A 19,807-nucleotide genomic window follows, 5' to 3' on the forward strand; every position below is an offset into this window, starting at 1 on the left:
ATAAAATATTGTTATCTGAAGAGGAGTTATTTTAAATATTAATCTTAAATACTTTTAAAAAAGTCATTTGATATACTTCAGATTATTAGATACCTTCTGAGGTCTTTGATGAGTTTAGATTAGGTTAGAAGAGTATTTGGGATATTTATAGAACTTGAGACAATCATAAAAAAGAATCTCTTAACTAAAATAAGTGAGGAGTATAAAATATAAAGAGTTAAGAGTTCAAAAGATGCTGCCTTATTGATTTCAGTTATGGTTTTATGGATGATTATTTGATTTCTGGCTGTGTTACTGCTGTTTTTAACATTGTAAATGACTTATTGATTTCGGTTATAGGTAATAGTATTAATCAATAAGCAATTTGCTGGTAATAAGCAAATGATGCTGCTAATCCTAATCTTCCTAGTTCTAAGATACTCAGTCACAAGGTTCTAATTTTTAGCTTGGAAATATGTTGCTCTGGAAGTAGTGAATGGAAAACCACAATATCAATGTGTATTTTGTCTACAACCATTTAATATTTAGATATTTCTTTTTACTATGTAATTTTTGAGTTTGTAATTTGATAATATCATATAGATTTGGTTGATGATATTTCTAGTAATGTGATGTTAAGAGCTATTCTTTCTTTAGCTTTTATTGATTATGGAATTTTAAGTGTTGAATTTCTTTTGGTATGAGAGTGTGAATGTCTTGTTTAAACTATTTTTTGGTTGTTTAAATTTTTTTTATGAAGTACTGTCAAGTTCAAACAAGTGGTTTATAATTTCTGTAAAACATACAGGAGCTCTTCTTTCTTTATCAACTAATGATTATAATACTTTGAATGGTTTGTTTTCTTGTGATATGGGAGTGTTAAAACAGGTATTTTGTTTGTTCAAAAATTGTATAAGGTTAATGTTAGAAGATTGTCAGGTCTAATTCAGTTTTTATAATTTGGCTTAACATTTTATACAACTTCTCTATAAACATAAAGAAACAACTAAACATTGAGGGCTTCTCCGATTTACTATTTGTTAAATTGTAACAAATTTATGGCAAAACGTGTCCCTGCTTTCTTGGTATTGTGCATTCGCAAATTTTAATCCATTGAAAGAGAACCCATATAGTGATACAATAAAGTAATACCCCTTATGATGCAAGGAGATCTTCTATAATATATAATCAGCAATTTTGTAAAATTGTGATACTAGGAGCTCTTTTTTCGTTATCATTTTTTAGTCATGAAATTTTAAATTGTGATTTTCTTTTGGTATGAGAATATGAACATGTCTTGTTCAAACTGATTTCATGGTTGCTCAGATTTTTTTTATAAAGTTAACATTAGATTGTCAAGTTCAATTTAGTTGTATAATTTCTGTAAAATTTATATGTTGTTTTTACATGCACAAAGGAATAACCGGACAATTGAAGATTGAGGGATTTTCAGATTTGTTGTTTGAGTCGTGGCAACTTTGCAGCAGAGCATCGCACAAATTTTTTGGTACGTACTATTGCAAATATATAGTGTATTTAAAATAGAATTCTGGACAGACCATAAACCCATATCTCTAGCAATTCTATGATTGTAATGCTAGGGATTCTTCTATAATATATAGTTTTTAATGAGAAATTTTGTAGCATTGTGTTGATAGGAGCTCTTATTTCTCTATCAGTTAATGATTCTGAAATTTTGAATGGTTCATTTTCTTCTGATATGGGAGTGTTCAAACTGGTATTTTGCTTGCTCAAAAATAGTATAAGGCTAATGTTAGATTATCAACTCTATTTTTTTTTATAATTTCTATAACATTTTTATAAAATTTTTCTATAGACATAAAGGAACAATTAAGATTGAGGGCTTGTCCAATTTACCGTTTGATGAGTTGTTACGAATTTGTGGAAATGTGTCCCGGCTTTCTTGCCATGTGATTCTCAAATTTCTAATCTATTAAAAGAGAACCCATATAGTGATACAATAAACTAATACCCCTTGTGATGGTAGGAGCTCTGCTATAATGTATAGTCAACAAATTTGTAGAATTGTGATGCTAGGAGCTATTCTTCTTTATCTATTTAATAAACTAATACCTCTTGTGTTAAACTTGAATCTTTCTAGCATTTTTGTTACAATTTATTCATTTTCATGACCTTTTTTATTCTTTTTACTCTTTATGTTTGATTCTTGTGGCATTTAAAATTTTTCTCATTAAGAAAGACTTTTGTTTCGCCACGTCTTTAGTTCCGCGACATTGCTAAATTTATTGTCGGTTATCTATTTTACATGCAAAATTTGAAGAATAAAAACTAATTAGTTTTTTTATGTAGTCATATTGTATTGTTTCGAGTCATATTTTGCCCTAGAGTTCAAGAACTTGTGCTATGTTACTTTTTTTTTTCTTTATCTTTTTTCAAGTCATTTCATTATAATAGTATTTTAAACTTGAGATATACAATATTAATAATATTGAATAACACAAAGCCTCTATTTTCAAAATATTTACCAGAATAATAATTTTATTATGATTTTCATTCATTGCAAGAAGCTAGTAACAATATGAAAGCGAAGTAGCATTCATTTCTCTAGTAGAGTGCTAGGAGTAACGGAAAGCAATACGGAAATATATTTTATAGTAATGTTAATTCATGAGTGCTATTTTTATGTTTTGTTATTGTGCTATTTGCGTGATTTAGTTGTACTTTGGAAGTGCGAATGTTGTGTTGGTAAAAATTTGTTATTTGTGATATATCCTTGTGATTTATTTGTAATTGTTTTATATTTTATTATTATTGGATTTTGAAGAAGAGAATTTTGGACTTCATTTCGTGGTGTCTTGTGCCTATTGTTGTCATGTGGTACTTACTTTCATAGTTGTGAATATGTCAAATATTTTGTACTTGTGTCATTTCATAAATATAAATATTTTTCGTTTTCTTTTATTGTAATAGTATGCAGTAAATATAGCATTCAACAAAAATGGTTGATTTGATCGGAGAGTCATCGCATAACCAAATAGAGAATGTTTCAGCTGAGGTACATCTTTTTATCTGGATTATTCCAACGCTTAAGATGTTAAGCTTTATTATTGTTTGAAAGTATATTTAGAACGTTGAGGTCTACTGTTGTTTACTGTCTTTCAGGAAATAGACGAATTGTTAGTTGATAGTGATGGCAATGATGTTGCAGACCTGTTACTGAATAGTATAGGAAGTATCGGTCGGGTTAATTTCGTAGGTTTGAGCGTTGATGCTGCTAAGAAGTATGTATTTTCGGACCTTGATGTTGCGTATGCCTTTTACAATGCATTTGGGAGGGTCAATGGATTTTCAATTAGGAAGTTCAAGGTTGGGCGAAGTGAGATTGATAAGCGCATACTCTGGCAAACATTTGTGTGTTCGAGACAAGGATATCGTATTTTCAGAGGGGTTGATGAAACAAATAGGAAGAGAGCTCCAAAGCCAGAGACTAGGTGTGGGTGTGTAGCACAAATGCGAGTTCACATAGATGTTGGCAGAGACTGGTGGTATACAACATTATTTCAAAATGAACATAATCATGAGTTAGTACCCCCAACTTTGAGCCGGATGTTGAGATCGCAACGGAGAATGACTGATCAAGAAATTCAAAGAATGAACGACATGAGAGATGCTGGAATTCCCACAACCCAAATCTATATGCATTTTGCCGAGCAATCTGGTGGTTTTGAGAATGTTAGATTTCAAAGAAAAGACATGTACAACCAAATAGAAAAGCAAAGGCAATTGATGGAAAGTGATGTGACCGAAACGTTGAAGTACCTAAAGAAGCGGAAGAAATTAGATCCAAAGTTTTACTGGAGTTACGAGGTGGATAACAATGGTGTGTTTCGGCACCTAATCTGGATGGACGGGAAGAGCCGTGTTGACTTTGAAGTATTTGGTGATGTTATGGCCTTTGATGCAACTTACAAGAAAAATAAGTACAAGTTTCCATTGGTAGTTTTCTCAGGAGTGAACCATCACCTTCAAACAATAGTTTTTGGCAGTGCAATTGTGGCTGATGAAGGAGAAGGAACTTACATATAATTGTTACAGAGATTCGTGGAAGCAATGAATGGTAAACGACCAAATGCTGTAATAACTGATGGTGCCAAGGCTATGAAGCTTGCAATTGAAAAGGTATTTCCAGATGCACACCATAGGTTGTGCGGATGGCATTTGTTAAGAAATGCCACAGCCAATGTCTCCAACCCCAAGTTTACCCAACAATTCAGGAAATGCATGCTTGGCGATTATGAGATTGATGAGTTTGAGGAGAGGTGGGTGTCAATGGTTAATAGTTTTGGGGTTAAGGATATGGAGTGGGTTGAGACCACTTATGGGATTAAAGATATGTGGGCTACAGCACATATGAGAGGCAAGTTCTTTGCCGGGTTGAGAACTACATCGAGGTGTGAGGCACTACATTCGCAAGTTGCTAGGTTTGTAAAATCTGGCTATAGTATTAAGGAATTCCTCCATCACTTCCGCCGGTGGATGGGTTTGTTGCGGAATAATGAGGCTGAGGCTGACTATTACACCTCATACGGGTATCCGATAATGCAAACACAGGTGCAAGCATTGGAGCGATCAGGAGCAAGTGTTTATACAAGGGAGGTGTTCTACTTGTTTCGATCATTATTGTTGAAAGCGTCAAGTGTGATAATAGTTGATTGGCGAGAGACTTCATGTAGTGTGAACTATGATGTACGAAAATATTGTGAGTTAACACGAAAATGGGTTGTATCTTATTGGCCTGGTAGCAGTGAGTTTAGGTGTTCATGTCAACGAATGGAGTCATTTGGAATTCCATGTGTTCATATCATTCGTCTGTTGATATATCTTCAAATTACAGAATTACCTGAGTCACTGATATTGAAGCGGTGGACCATGAAAGCAAAAGAGGCTCATATAAGGTTGGAGCAGCACGGATCGCTAGTTGGAGATAGAAGTTATGAGAGTAGGATTGCTGCTATGAATGATGAGCTGGAGGGCTTGCCATTTGCTGCTTGCGGAGATTTAGGTGATTTCAAGGATGTTATGGAGTGGGTCAGAAACAAAAAGGCTGAATTATTTGCCAAACATGAAAAGAATAGAGAGGGAAGTTCTAAAAGTGCGGGTGAGAAATTCAAAACACGGACGGATGCTACTTCAAAAGAAGCTGGGGACAAAAAGAAAAAGCGAAGGATTCGGTGCAGCAGATGTAACGGTGTAGGACACAATCGGCGAAATTGTCGTCGTGGAGATGACCATAATCAAATGGAAAGTGGAGACGGAGGAGGTCCCGAAGATGATGACGATTGGTCTAGTCAAACCAGCGAGGAGGGGATCGAAGAAATGGTGAGTATTTAAGATATTGCTTCTTATTAATTACATGGTTGTCTAATTTTATTTTATTTTTGTTCTTGTAGGATTTTGATGTGACCATTGGTAATCAGAAAGGCAAGTATCGTTAGCTATTACTGTCTAGCCTTGGATGAAAGATGAATATGGATTTTAAGGGGTGAAGTATACGGTACAGATGCAAATATACAGATATTCCATTCGAGTCACAAAATTATTGATGGGTGTTGTGTCTGCTAGGGAAATGACATAAGAAAGAGAAAATGGTAATTAGCTTTTCTGCAATGTATATAACGGGTTTGTTATTTTATTAAGGTAGAAATGAGAGACAATTATACTAGACAAATAACAGAATTGTACTGCCACCGGTTGTTCATCTTTCTTTAGTTTATACGTTATATTTATTTTTTAAGTTGAATTTGAATTTTAATATCATACCCATAGGCAATAGCTATTGTTTTTAGTAAGAAACTTTATAACTAATCTGAACTACGATGTAAAATACACTAAGGCACTCAATTTTTATAATATTTATTTTCAATATTCAACGTTACAGATAAAAAAATGTAAAGAACAAAAATAGTCAACTATTAAAATGCTACAATTAAGATTTAGTTTAAAAGCCCGTGTATAAATTGAGTGCATTGTATCTAAAATATAATTATAATAAACTTTCTAGCACTATATCCAGAATATATATAATTTATAAAAAATATTTTCTTAAATAATATTTATCTATTTTTTATTTTTTTAATTTTTTAAAAAATTTAGTAAGATTACTTCATAAAACAAGAATATATTATAAGTGAGATATAAATTTAATTATAAAAAGAAAAAAATAATTTATTCGAATTAGGTTAAATAAATTTTGAAAGTTAAACCTAAAATTTAATTTAAGTCCAATACAAATTATTTTTAATTTTGATATATTTTATAATTAAATTTAATAATAGTTTTATAGATACGTATAAAATTTAAATTGTAACGGCAATCACTTATAAAATACACGCACTGGGACGAGAATATCTTTTCTAAATTCTATGTTATTAAATTAAATCTGAAATCACATATACCTACATAGCATAGAAAAAATTTAATTATTTTCAGTAAATATAATAATTTTTTATTTTGTTGCTTTTATCCGTTCTTCCTAAAAAATATTGTAGTTGTCATATTAATTCTTTAATATAATGCAAAATATATCTTATACAATGTCTTATATCATATGTACAACTTGAATATGTACAACTTGAATTAAAAATTTATGATTATAATTTTTGTGTTACTTAAATTATATTTTTGTATTATTTAACTAAATTTTTTATTTTTTTAATTAATTATTTTGCATTTTTATTAAAATGTATGGATTTTTTTTGGTATTATTCAACTAAACAATCTGCATAATTAAAAATAATTTATGTATTATGGAATGAACCAAATTTTTTTTGTGCCTTTTAACAAAGTTTTTGTTTTTTTTTTCTTTTGTTATTCATCTAAAACATTACACAATTTAAAATTACTTTACTTTAAAAAATATTTTTCACATAATTATAAATAAAAAATATTTTTATATTAATGTATTTACATATAATTGATGAATAAAAATCTTTTTTATTTGAAATATTTAAACATAAAACTTATTTTTATTTGTTAAAATAATTTTTTGAATAAACATAATTAATTTTTTATATAAACTCACCCAAATAAATTTTAAATCTACGAATATTCTAAGTTTACAATAATAGATAAATCTTGTAATAATCACAAGTTTATTCACAAATGACATAATCAACATTCCAAAATTAATATTTAAATTATCTTTTCATTTTCTAAACAACATACTAGCTAAATGAAAAAATAACTGGTTTACTAAAACACAACATTTTGTAATAAGGAAAAAATATATATATATATATATATATATATATATATATATATTATTTTACCGCCATATAGCTACAGATTATTTTATCTACTAGTATATTACATTTGGAAAAGAAAAAAGAAAATAAATTTGAGTAAGATAGAATTGGAGAGTACATAATTGAATTTCAACGAAAAAATAATATGCATATAAAAGCTGTGAAACTAAAAAATCCTAAATATCAAGGAGTACATATAAAAGATAAATAAAAAAAGTAATTGATGTAACAAATAGGTCCCATAACAAATAACATAAATACCAAACAATCAAATCAAATGTATTTTATATTTTCCTAATAATAAATAGGGTGACCATCTAATTGCCAACCAATGCTTTCCACCTAGCTGCAGAACGATGTCTGACCATGTCATTATATTCATTGTGAGTCCCATTTAAAGTTGCACATGTCGCAAGCATTCGAATTTTAGAATCAAGAGACTACAAAAAGTAGAAGTTAAATTAATTAGTGTGTCAAAAGAAACAAAAAGTACACATGGTAAAAATTTGTTAACTTACCCTAGCAGTGAGATTGGGTTGAAACATGTCCTCCATTGCCATCCACTCAAGTAGGATCATTATAAAATACAAGTAGGAGTTATCACTATAAAATACAAGTCATTAATATAATTAGGATCATTATTATTCATGATCTAGTTAACAAGCATATCACAATAAAATAGACTGTACACCTTGTGTTGCAATCAGGGATGCCACGAGCATTACAGAGAGGCCAATTGTCCATTGGAATGATTTTTTTGTCTAATATATTAGTGCTGGAGTACGGACCAGAGAAAATGAAATCTAATAGACCGAGCTATGGCTCAAAACAAAATGAATTACAAAAACATATTAATGACGAATGAACTTTAAATAACATTTATATAAAGAATTTAAAATTAAATAAAAAATTGTGTTTAAAAAATTATTTTCTATTACACAATAATAAGTGATATTAGAAAATATATAGTTTACTCCACTATCAACAACTAAAAATACACCAAGAAGATTAAATATATCACCGTCCATCTCATGACGAATTTTTTTGGAGATATCTCGCTTTGGGTTTGGATATGAATCAAGTTTATATACCTTTCCCTCGTCAATAGATATTACCATCAAGAACCAGTGAAAAATGTCGTCAATGAGTGGAACATATATCTGTGTGGACATATTCATGGACAATTAGAGTAAAAAAAAAAATCCAAATAGAGGGTGAGTGAGAATAAAATACATATTTTAACGCAGAAGACTTCGGCATCCAGATGTTTTTGTACTTTTCATACACTTCTTGACGTAGCATATCTGGGTTAAGGGCATCAACCTAATTTTTGAGATTATAAATTGTTAGTTTTAGTGGGACTGTATATTTTATGAGGGTCAGTTACCGAAATTTCTTACCCCAAATTGTGGTGGTAGAGACCAAGTTGTTATTTTGTTGGACATATCTTCAAAGGCATCATCAATACGTTGTGTCATTGTTGTTTTAAGGGCAGCCAGCATTAAAATCTACATGAAAATAAACATGTAATTAACTAAAGCATATTTTTCAAGAATCTAATAAAAATTACCGTATTTACTTACATTAGAGTGTACTTCATTACCAGGAATGAGACACTGAAAATCTGCCCGACTCATCTCAATATTTTTATTTTTGAACAAAGTTTCCCTGTGTAGATACAACAAAGTTGTAGTTGTATAAAAACTTACAAAAGACAAAGAAATAAATATTCGACATCAATAATTAACTTATTTATATCTGTGTTTTATTTTTGTTAAGTAACTAACTAAATGTTTTTACCCTTCGTATAGGTCGTGGCCAAATACATAAAGTGATATTTGAGTAGTGTCAACTGCATTTCCTTAGTTGGACGGAATTTAGACTTCAGTTCAACTGGGAGTACACAACCAATTTCAGCTGATAGTATTCTAGGTCCATTAGATCCTTTTGGTCTGTCCCTCTTTCGCCCAGAACAAACATTTTCACTTGAGTTGTGACATTTAGGTGACTAGTTCAAAGCATATTTGGATGCTTTTTTTGCCTACACGAATTATATAAAAAAAAACTAAAAAATTAATAACTAAAATATATGAATACTGCAAATGAAAACAAGTACCTAAAAAATCTATATACCTTTTCACGAAGATAGGTGCGAGTATAATTGATATTTCTTGATTGTGCTATTATTTCTTCGTCCAGGTTGATAATAGTTATCTTTTGAGATTTTTCATTCAGCGGAGTACTAGTATTCTCAGGCTCGCTTCCACCAAGAATGACATCAGTATCTTCTTCTATATTTGCATAATCTTTCTCAAATACTTCCTTCCCTTTGACCCCGTCAGCTGGAACATGCCGTTGTGGCATTTGATCAGGAGCTGCTGGGCGGTCTCCAAGGTCCAAAACTGCAACTTGAAGAATGGCCATCTCTCCCTTCATATTGTTGTACAATCTCTCCAGATCGGTTATTTTAATATGCAAATCCTGCAAAATAGAATATTAATATTAAAAAAAAATTAGTTGCAATCGTGCATAACAGATACACTTGGATTGGAATACATCGCACCTTCAAAGAGGCAACTATGCCGTCAACAACACTGTTGGAGTGGAGGGTTCCAATCTGACCAGATTGGTTTTCATTGATACTTTTATCAACACACTTGGAGGTATTATTGTCAATTTCCATTCTTAAGCGGGAATGAAAATATTTTTCACGGTTCGGAGGTTCTTATGTAGTGCAAAGTTATGATGCTGCCCACTAAGAGCACGTAACATTTACACGAAGCGCATGACGTAGTCAAAGGATAGAGTTCATGGCAGTTACAACAAGTTCATTATCTTTTATTTCAAAAGATCCACAACGTTCACATTAGTGGGTAACAGAATCAAAAATTAAAATGAAATTATACGTAGATAGTTATTCACTGAATTACGTTGTTAGTAATTTATTCAAAAAGAAATTAAAATTTGAAGCTATTCAATATAAAATAAAATTCTACAGAAATATAATTAAATAATTATTCTATTTAATATCAGAAAACTTTTAAATATAACAATACAACGATATTTCAATAATTTTTAACCATTAATTTTAATTATATTATATTATATATATATATATATATATATATATATATATATATATAATGATTAGGATCCACCGTTAAAAGTTAAAAAAATACCGAAATAGCCATGTACTCATTCACTTGCAAATTTTCCCTTCATATATAATTAAGAGTACTTTATTTTTCTATAAAAAAAAATGTTCACATTTCATTTTATTCATTTATTATAAAAATTTTGTTGTCATATTATTCGATTAACCAAAGAAAATAACATGTTATCTTAAGAGAAACTAATAAACTATATTTATTAATTCTTTTAATACAACATAATAAATTTTAAATGTCCTTTTGAATAATATATATTAATTAAAGTAATATAATTATTCCAAATACAATATTTTAAATATAGTAAATAACACGTTTAAATAAAAAAATTGTTAAAAGTTATATCAATATTTTTTATATGCATTTTTTCATTAAATTTATTTTTCATTGTAAGACCAATTATAAAAAGTAAATTTAAATATTTGATTTTATTTTCTATTTGGTTCGAATTTCATCTACTGGGAAAGCGTCCAACTCAACATGTCCCAATTTTGGATTCCTAAAAAAAAGACATTATCCATTTTTTTAAAATAAAACAACAACAAAAAGAGAAAAGCCGGCTATCGGAATCGAACCGATGACCATCCCAACCAGAATAGAATGCAAGATCGGATATAGCTGGTTTTCCGCGAAATCTAACGCGTTAAGTATCCCGCCTGGGGAGTACGTTCGCAAGAATTTAGGGGGATCTGGTCGAAAGACCGGCCGGCGCCCACCCGCAAGTCTGCCTGTTCAAAAGAGTCTTTCAACTCGGGATGAATGTTATCGTAGAGTAGGTAGCGTAAGAACTCGACCTCTCTTGAGGCATCATATTAATCTGAAATAGAGGCCTTGTAAGTAGTTAACTCCTTAAGCCGAGAAAGCTAACAAATTTCTTGCCAATCACTGCCCTTGCGGCTCCTAGCTTTCTTGCTCTATCTATTAGACAACCACCACTGATTCTTCTACATTCATAGAGTGATTTGCATAAAAATAAGTGGTAAGAAGTCGAGAAGTCAACTAATTTCTAGTGCTTTCCACAGGGAATCCTGAAGCTTGACCGGCTTGACAGGTGCCTCTTTAAGAAATCTCTAGCCAACCTTCCTGTAAAAGATCTTTTCTTAACATCGCTAAAACACTTCCCATTTTCCATATCCCACTGCTCATGAGTGAAAGTTCGCGCTCCATAGCCCCGCTGTTGTCGGACGTTCATCAGTAACCGGTGTGATGTTAGCAATGGAATGCTTTTTTCGCTCCTCTCACATTCGTTCGAGCTGTTGAAAATAAGGATCTTGATAGAAAAAAAAACCTAATGAATTTCCATTTTTTTCTTTGGCCAAATTTTTGATTTGAGAAGCAGATGAATAATCATCTGCTTCCGGAAGAAATCGAAGAATTTCTTGGGAATCCTACAAGAGCCAATCGTTCTTTTTTCCTTGTGAAGCTTGACATTTTGGAAGAATCGCAAAAAAAAGAAGTAATCCAACCCACGGAATCGACTTGAATGGGCTATTTGAATCTATATGTGTGCAGCCAAGGATATCTCATCAACCGGAACATGCCACTAATCAAAGGCTGTCATTTCTCTACCTCGGCTGCCTTGTCTTCTTCAGTTGGAACATAACCCAACCTATAAGTTGCCTTGTGATTCACAAAGTTTGGTGACCCCTTGCTCTTTCTTCCCCAAGCCAAGTCCAGGGAAATGTCCCAGAAGGCAGCCAGGGTTTGCTCCTGCTCGAACTTTGCGTTCTCTACATGGTGAATTGCTTGCTCAATTTGAGAGTCAAGCAGTGGTTCCTGCTCTTGCCTCTCATGAATCTACTCGGCCATTCCGGGAACGGGCTTCCCAAAAAGCCAGCCCCGGGCCGGGGTCGGCATAGAATGAAGGGGACGGCTCTAATGTTGTGTTCGACCTCCTATCTTCTCTCGCTTCAAGCGCTAAGCTGACTACGCTAGCTACTCTAGCACATTCGCTGTCCTCTGGCAGCATTAGGGATGTCTGACTCCGAGCTCGGTCTATCCACATCATAGACCTTCTGGCGCTTTTCGCCAGCGACACCTCCAGAATCTCCGTCGCCATCTACGCCGTCGGCACCTTCCGTTCCAAGAAAAATTCTTAGGGAGTAAGAAATAGAAAAAAACTGGAAATTCTTGCTCCCATTGGACCGTCTGTATCTACGTGCATTAAGATTCCGATTCATGGATCTCTCGGTTCGAGAAATCAAAATAAGAGGATCGAACTTACTAGCTTTGCGATAGGAGCTTGCGCGTTCGAGCAAGCGTAGCCTTCAGTGGTCGCGGTTGCGAATTAGCAGCAATGATTCCGCGCAAATGCAGGAGCCTTTTTCCTTTTTCCGCCTTTCGTCTTTCCAGTCAAGCAGTGGTTCCTGCTCTTGCCTCTCATTTTCGTTTGAAGTAAATTCTGGAACGGGCAGAGTCTGAGGGAAACTTTTTCGGTATCAACAGCAAACCAACCAGAAGGACTGGAGCTGTTGGATGTTGCAGCCCTTTTTTTGTAGACTAGGCTTGATAAGCTAAGCTATTTAACGACGCTTTTGGAGGAGTCAACGAGCTCGTCCGCGTCCTCTGTCCATGGGCCTGCTGGTAGTTTATCCCCGGATGCGAGCGATACCGATCCTTCGTCACCACTTTGCGGAAAATGGTTAGATATCAATATGTTAGATACCTGTGACTCGATTAGTGGAATAACATCACAGGGACGGATTGAACAGCAGCAGTTAGGGAAGCTAAGGAGACGTCAATTTCATTAATTCCCCTTCCTGCATATCCATACAAGACCCGAGTAGGCGGGTCGAGGTCCTACGAGGTAACCACTACTCGGAGTACCCTCCCAAAAGGAAAAAGATCTTTTAAAAAAGGAAGAAAGAATCAAATCCGAGGAATAGCGTAGTATAGATGTGTCCTTGGTTGAGCGTAAGCGAGAGGGAGAGGAGTGATAACGAATCGGATCCTGACGTACCAGTAGGTACCAGAGGAGATTTGCAACCAAACATCTTGAACAACTTATTCGATTTTCAGCATCTCTCGCTTAGCTCTGTGTCCTCGCCGGGTAGTAGTCAATCCGATGTAGCTAATTCGACCGGCATTAGTAGACGAGTACAAATGAATAGATTGTCTTTTCGCACTTAGGCGCACAGCGTGCCATTGGTAATGATTCTACTACCTAACTATTTACAGCGAGACAGAGTCAAAGAAGGATCGCTGTAAAACCACTTGTCTCAGTCTCGTTCGAACATCTTAGGGTTCACTTCAAGCACCAACTGATGCCAGACTTCTTTAGTCTCATGCTCCTAGAAGGCTTTTAGAGACTAGTACGAGAGGACCGGGAAGGACGCACCTCTGGTGTGCCAGTTATCGTGCCCACGGTAAACGCTGGGTAGCCAAGTGCGGAGCGGATAACTGTTCCATCCTTCAGGGATGTTCGGTAGGTGTCCGAGCTTCCTAAAAAATCCTTCCGGCAAGAATGCTGCTTGAACTTTCGGCTACTGGACTTTCGCCATCTAGGGTGCAGCACGTCATAGATGAGATGAGACTGATATTGAAATATGCTCCATGGATATAGTGCTCATATACTATATATATATATAGTTCGGGATCATCCACTATAGACATAACCTACCTTACCATACATATGATTATATACATAAGATTACTTAAAATATTTAAAATATATATCATGTAAAAAATAGTTTTGACACAAATGTATTGTGTGGGAAATAATCAATACTAATTCTTCTAATTTTTTGTTAGTTTTCTTTTAAACTAATTAATTAGATATGTAACATACATTTAATTATATTTTAATTCTTAAAATTACAAATTTAATATTAAAATTGAAAACAAATTTTAAATAATAAAATCTTCTAAGTTATTTAACATGTAAAATGTATATAATAAATAAATTTAAATTAACAAAATAAGATTAATAAAATAGGTTGTTATTATATGAACAAAATCAATTTTAAATTTGACTAATATTATTTAAAGGTTACTTATTTATAAAGTTATTAAATTTATTTATTTTCTCAAACTTATTTCGTTAGAAGAAAATTTATAAATTTATATACAAAATAAATTATTATTATTATTATTGTCAACAATATTAAACATTATGATGATATACATATATTCTTATTTAGTTATTACTGTAATGCAAGGTTCTGAGAGTTCAAACTGGCTGATCGAATCATAAATAGGTGGAAACAACGAATCAGTTAGATACTATAACAGGAAGATTTAGAAACCATAGTCGGTCGGTCAAACTAAACTGGGATCCGGTCGATTTTCTCCCAACAGTCCAAAATCTCGCTGTTTGGTTTAGAGGAAAGGAACCCTAACCAAACAACCAAAGTCCAAAATGTTCAGTATCACCCTCGTGTATTAGAAATTAAAAATTCAATTTTGATTTAAAGAAATGTTAATTATACTTTTAGTTCATTTAAAAAACCAAAATACCTTCTTTATAACTCAAATAAACTTAAACTTTAAAGAAATTTTAAAGTTTTTTTACTTTTTTCATAGATTCTATTTTAAGAGAGTAAAAGATTCTTATAGCGTTTAAAAAACAAAATCAAAATCGACACTAATAATCTGCCGCTATCTTAGAACACTCGTTAGTATATAAAGTCATAAAAACAAAAGTACTTTTGTTCAATCAATAGATACTGAGAAACAAATATTAATACTCTATGGTAATTGCAAAAACTTTACATTCTAATAAGTTAAGCTTTAAGAAACCATTTTAAAAATAAAGTAGAATTTTTTCTCATTAAAATTCACTTAAACGAAATCATAACACATTAACATATAAAAACAAAATAATTATTTTATAAAAGATCATACTATTTGTCTGATTTTCTCAATAAAATTCATACTTGCACTTTTATTTCATATTTTTAATTGAAAAGATAGCAAAAAATCAATTAAAAATAAATTTATCAACAAAGATAGTAACCATTACTACAAAACTAAAGTTTGAATGAATGAAAGCTTTACGGCCGCAGTAGTTTGTGTTGAATTAAAAAATTAACTAAATTAATTAGTGATGACAAATGTTATTTTTGGACAAAATAAATAATTAGTCTTGATTATTGATAATTGTATGTTGCTAATTTATTTATTAAAATATTGCAGGCCAAAACTTTGTCTAGCAGTCCAAATTGGAATGAAAATAAAAACATCAAGGCTAGTAGGTTGGTTAATCAAGTGAAGCCCAAAAGAAACAAAGCCAAAGAAATCAAAAGGGTTGCCTAATGGATATCCGATCCAAGCCCGAGTTGATTTCAAATCCCCCCATCTTGCTTCCAAAGCAACGTTCTTTTTTCCTGTTTCAGTCAAATCATAGAACTCAGAAAAAGTAAGAAAGAGAGCTTAGTTCCTAAGCTAGTCATGAAAGAAGAAGGAAAGAGAAGGTTAAGCAAAGAAGGGTAAGGTCTAATCAACCATTTCCTTAAACATGCAACACACTTTCTTCTCTTCATCTTCAACTCTCTGCCACTCCGTTTTGAGCTATATGGAAAAGAGGATTTCTATTCTTTACTGCTGTGTATCTACGGTCATAAGTGATTCTTGGGGACCAAGTTAGTTTTCAAGGGTTCAAATTCGATTTACCATTGGAAGACTTTTGTGGTTGCTGCTTTATGGCTTTCGGTCAAGATAGAGAAGTCAGAAACAAATTTTTCATTGTGAGGATTAATGGGAAAAAGTGAGATAGTGGGTTGGTGAAGCTCAAGGCTCAAGAAGTTGACCTAGGAAGAGCAACCAAGCAACATGCAAGGAGATAAAAGAAGATTTTCTGTTCATTCAGAAGTAAGGAGAGATAACCAGTGTATTGAGGTTTTGTTCTGTGAAGTGTTCTTTGAAGAAGTTCAAACATGTTGGTGTTAGTTTCTCTCTTTTCTGTTGTGTTCTGTTTTCTGATATTCATGAGACAAAAATAAATTGTCTCATAAAATTCCGCTGCTAAGTTCAAACAGAATCAGAATTGAAAGATTGTTTGAAATAGTCATTTCAGTAACTTAAAAAGAAGGCATAGATTCAACCCCTCATTCTCTAAGTCTACCACAACCTTCAATTTGTTCATTTCATATCTGAATATTGGGTTCACTTCTTTCTACAGTCTAATGACGTACACCACAGCAAAAACTAGTTAATTCTACTTAATTGGTTATTTTTGGATTTTATTCTGTATACACATTTAGAAAGAAAAAGTAAAAAGAAAAATATTTGACAAATAAAATTTTCAAAAATAGCTCATGCAAGAATTATTTAATATGGGTAATTACTAATGAACATGAGCAAAAATATAGTAACACATCATCATGTTTTGTGTCAAAAAACAAAAGAAGGAAGAAATTAGCGTCACTCAGATTCGAACCTTAGACCTTCACTGTGTTAATTTGACGTGATAACCAATTATACTACGAAATCATTTAATGTATTTTATATTCTATTCAATACAAATCAATATTAAAATGCATCCATGAATTGAATATATCAATGTGATGTGGCTCTGGCTTTTGGAACCCTGAAAAGTGAAAACGGAAAACCCCTAAAATATTAAAACAATAAAACATCTCATTGTGCCGTCGCTCATTGCAGTTGCGCCAACACCCCATGCCACTGCCTCACACAATTAAGGTCTCTCTCTCTCTCTCTCGTTCGGCTTCATTGTATATGTAATTTTTGAAGCCATGATTTCTAAACATATTTTATAGAGTATTCAGTGGGATTGACTGTTTGGTAATCATGCTTTTGTAATTTTCTCATTACGAACATAATTATATTGTCATCATAATAAACATGTTAACCTTCTTTAATAATTTTAATATATGAAAGAAAAACAAATTATACTTTTAAGTGAGTATATATATTTTTTAAATTAAAATTATATAATAAAAAAATCCTTTATCATTATTTTCATATTTAATGTTATAATTTTATTTTTCATAAAATAAAATTATTATATATTTGTTTATTTTTTACGTGATATATATATATATATTAAATAAATTTATATAACACAAAATATTTTATCATTGTGTTTATATTTAATATTACAATTTTTTACATAAAATAAAATTTATTTAAATTTTAATATTATATACATATTATATATTTAATATTAATTTTTCTAAGATTCTAATATATCTTTTTTTTTTTTTTAATTTGGTGTATGAATTCTTAACTTATTTCTTATGTATTATTTATTTTAATTTTAAAGCCCAAAAACTTGTTTTTTGTACAGACATATTATAATTAATATTCATATGTTTTTTTTTTTTGGACTTGAGCCCAATATGTAAAACTTACAAAAAAAATTTAAATTTTTAAAAACAAAAAGTGATTAACCTGATTAACAGGTTGCCTTTATAAATCCAGGCCATTCAAATAAAATATAATAAATGAAGAGTTTAGATTTAACCAACTAACAAGGTGTGCAGCACTCCTTACTTAGCAAGGAGCGTTTAAGGATGACCCATGTTAAAGCAATCATAATAATAGAATTTCTAGAAGCAGAACAAAAAAATGACAAAAGAGATGAGGACATGAAGGGTGTGTTTGGATTTGCGTTGAAGAAGAGAGAAGTTCGTTCGTTTGAGCTTTTTAAATGCTTCATTTTTATGTTTGACAATATTTTTATCCTGTAAACGTAGAAGCGATTTTTGTCTTCAATCCTAGTTTACCAAAAGCTAAAAATTCTAGCTTTTCCGTTGATCTTTTCACATTGGATTGAATTTTATGTTCTATGTACTAATTATGTCCTTCATATTTATATGTTTATTATTTTTTTATAATATTTTTTTCTAATACTCTCTTATGTATATTATTATTTTTTATAAAATTTTTGATTTTTTATATGAGTTTTTTTTACCGTTATTGTTATTTTTTTTGTATGGAATATTTTTTTACTTTGTATTATGATTCTATTAATTCTATTAGAGTACTAAAAAATATTGAAAGTACTAAAAAAATATTAAAATTTATTTAAATATTTAAAATAAAATTATAAGATAACATAAAATAATTATTTAAATTTATATAATTTTTTGTAATTTTTCATCTAAAAGTGATTTTGAATAATATAATCTAAACAATATTTAGTTTACTATAATCTATTTTGAATAAAAATTACCAAACATAAATCATATTAATACCAACTCACTTTTGATTTAAATCAATTTTACAAAATCAATTTTATACAAACTTTTGTTTGCAAACTGTAATCCAAACATATGAAGTTGTTGTAGTTGACTTGGTTTTGTAGGGGATTGAGCGGGTTGGCAGGGTAGGTCAGGATATCGAGAAGGCATTTGCTAGCAAAAATCATTAAAATAAACATAAACAAATTATTCCAAATAAAATGTGTTTGTTATTCTTAATACATTTTTTTTTTCAAAATGAAGGGATTATTTTATAATAGCATTGAAACACCAATTCTTTTTTGCCCACGAATAATTGTAGAATAAACACCATTCACTAAGTATATTCCTAAAACTCCCATGTGCAATTTTAAAGAGTAAAAATTATGCATCATCAATTATTGACATCATTTTTCGATGAGTTATTCAAGGACATGAACATTACCAACATTTTACATTTTGAAAAAAAGAAGAGAATAACAACTTCATGGGAAGAAGCATGGAACCCCTGCAGAAAACTTTGTGATTAATGGTCAATCAAAATTGATAGAAAGAGAAAGCCAAGGAAGGTGATATGTTCCAATGGTGACAATGTTTAAAATTGAATAACAAGGGCAGCGACATTAATAAAAATAAAGAATAATTAAAAAATCACATAAAAGAGGAGTGACATATTATGACTTTTAAGACTGAACAAATAATTTTCCAGTACGAATATTTTAAAAACTTACTTTAACAAGATACACAATAGCTCAAAATTTAAATAGGGATAATTCGGTGCACAAATATTTTATATTAATGCAGAGTTTGAAAAAGAACCGTAGTTAGCACTTCGTTAAGGGAAGAGTTTTTTCTGCTTAACCACACCACCGAATTATACTCAATTCAATAAAATATTATTGAATTGGATTTCGGAACCATCAATTCCTGAGCAAAATATAGGGAAATAGGGAACATTTCTAACGGTGGACCCATTTTTTTAGGGCAAAGGTGATATACAAGGCCCATAGCCCACTTTGGACGCCAATGTGACGTTTAAAGCATCATAGCCCAACTGTAAAAAGTAAAAACAACAAGGCCCATATCTCAATGACAGACTTAAGAATAAGGTTTTAATTTCGGACTTTGTTAGGTAGATAATGACTTTTGTGAACAACATAAATAATAGATTGTAAACTTGACCCAATAAAGTAAAAACACACTACACTATTAAATTACCCACCTAAATCTAAAT

The 19,807-nt window shown here is 31.4% G+C and overlaps 2 protein-coding genes across 2 annotated transcripts; both read left to right on the plus strand.

The window, feature by feature from the left end:
- Positions 1-2,959: 2,959 nt before the first annotated feature.
- Positions 2,960-4,047, plus strand: LOC112762636 (protein FAR1-RELATED SEQUENCE 5-like). Its single transcript, XM_025808504.1, has 2 exons — positions 2,960-3,016; positions 3,124-4,047. Exons 1-2 carry the CDS (start codon positions 2,960-2,962, stop codon positions 4,045-4,047), a joined length of 981 nt encoding a protein of 326 aa, XP_025664289.1.
- Positions 4,048-4,066: 19 nt separating this feature from the next.
- LOC112764947 (protein FAR1-RELATED SEQUENCE 5) lies at positions 4,067-5,761 on the plus strand. Its single transcript, XM_029294551.2, has 2 exons — positions 4,067-5,340; positions 5,412-5,761. Exons 1-2 carry the CDS (start codon positions 4,072-4,074, stop codon positions 5,454-5,456), a joined length of 1,314 nt encoding a protein of 437 aa, XP_029150384.1. The 5' UTR covers positions 4,067-4,071; the 3' UTR covers positions 5,457-5,761.
- Positions 5,762-19,807: the final 14,046 nt, after the last annotated feature.

The sequence above is a fragment of the Arachis hypogaea genome, chromosome 17, assembly GCF_003086295.3.
Source record: "Arachis hypogaea cultivar Tifrunner chromosome 17, arahy.Tifrunner.gnm2.J5K5, whole genome shotgun sequence".
Lineage (NCBI taxonomy): Eukaryota > Viridiplantae > Streptophyta > Magnoliopsida > Fabales > Fabaceae > Arachis > Arachis hypogaea.

Bases quoted from the DNA above. Each gene is read 5' to 3' on its own strand.
- LOC112762636 (XM_025808504.1), top strand. From the start codon at position 2,960: ATGGTTGATTTGATCGGAGAGTCATCGCATAACCAAATAGAGAATGTT. The intron at 3,017-3,123 runs GTACATCTTTTT...ACTGTCTTTCAG, and splicing joins TAGAGAATGTTTCAGCTGAG to GAAATAGACGAATTGTTAGT.
- LOC112764947 (XM_029294551.2), top strand. From the start codon at position 4,072: ATGAATGGTAAACGACCAAATGCTGTAATAACTGATGGTGCCAAGGCT. The intron at 5,341-5,411 runs GTGAGTATTTAA...TTGTTCTTGTAG, and splicing joins AGGAGGGGATCGAAGAAATG to GATTTTGATGTGACCATTGG.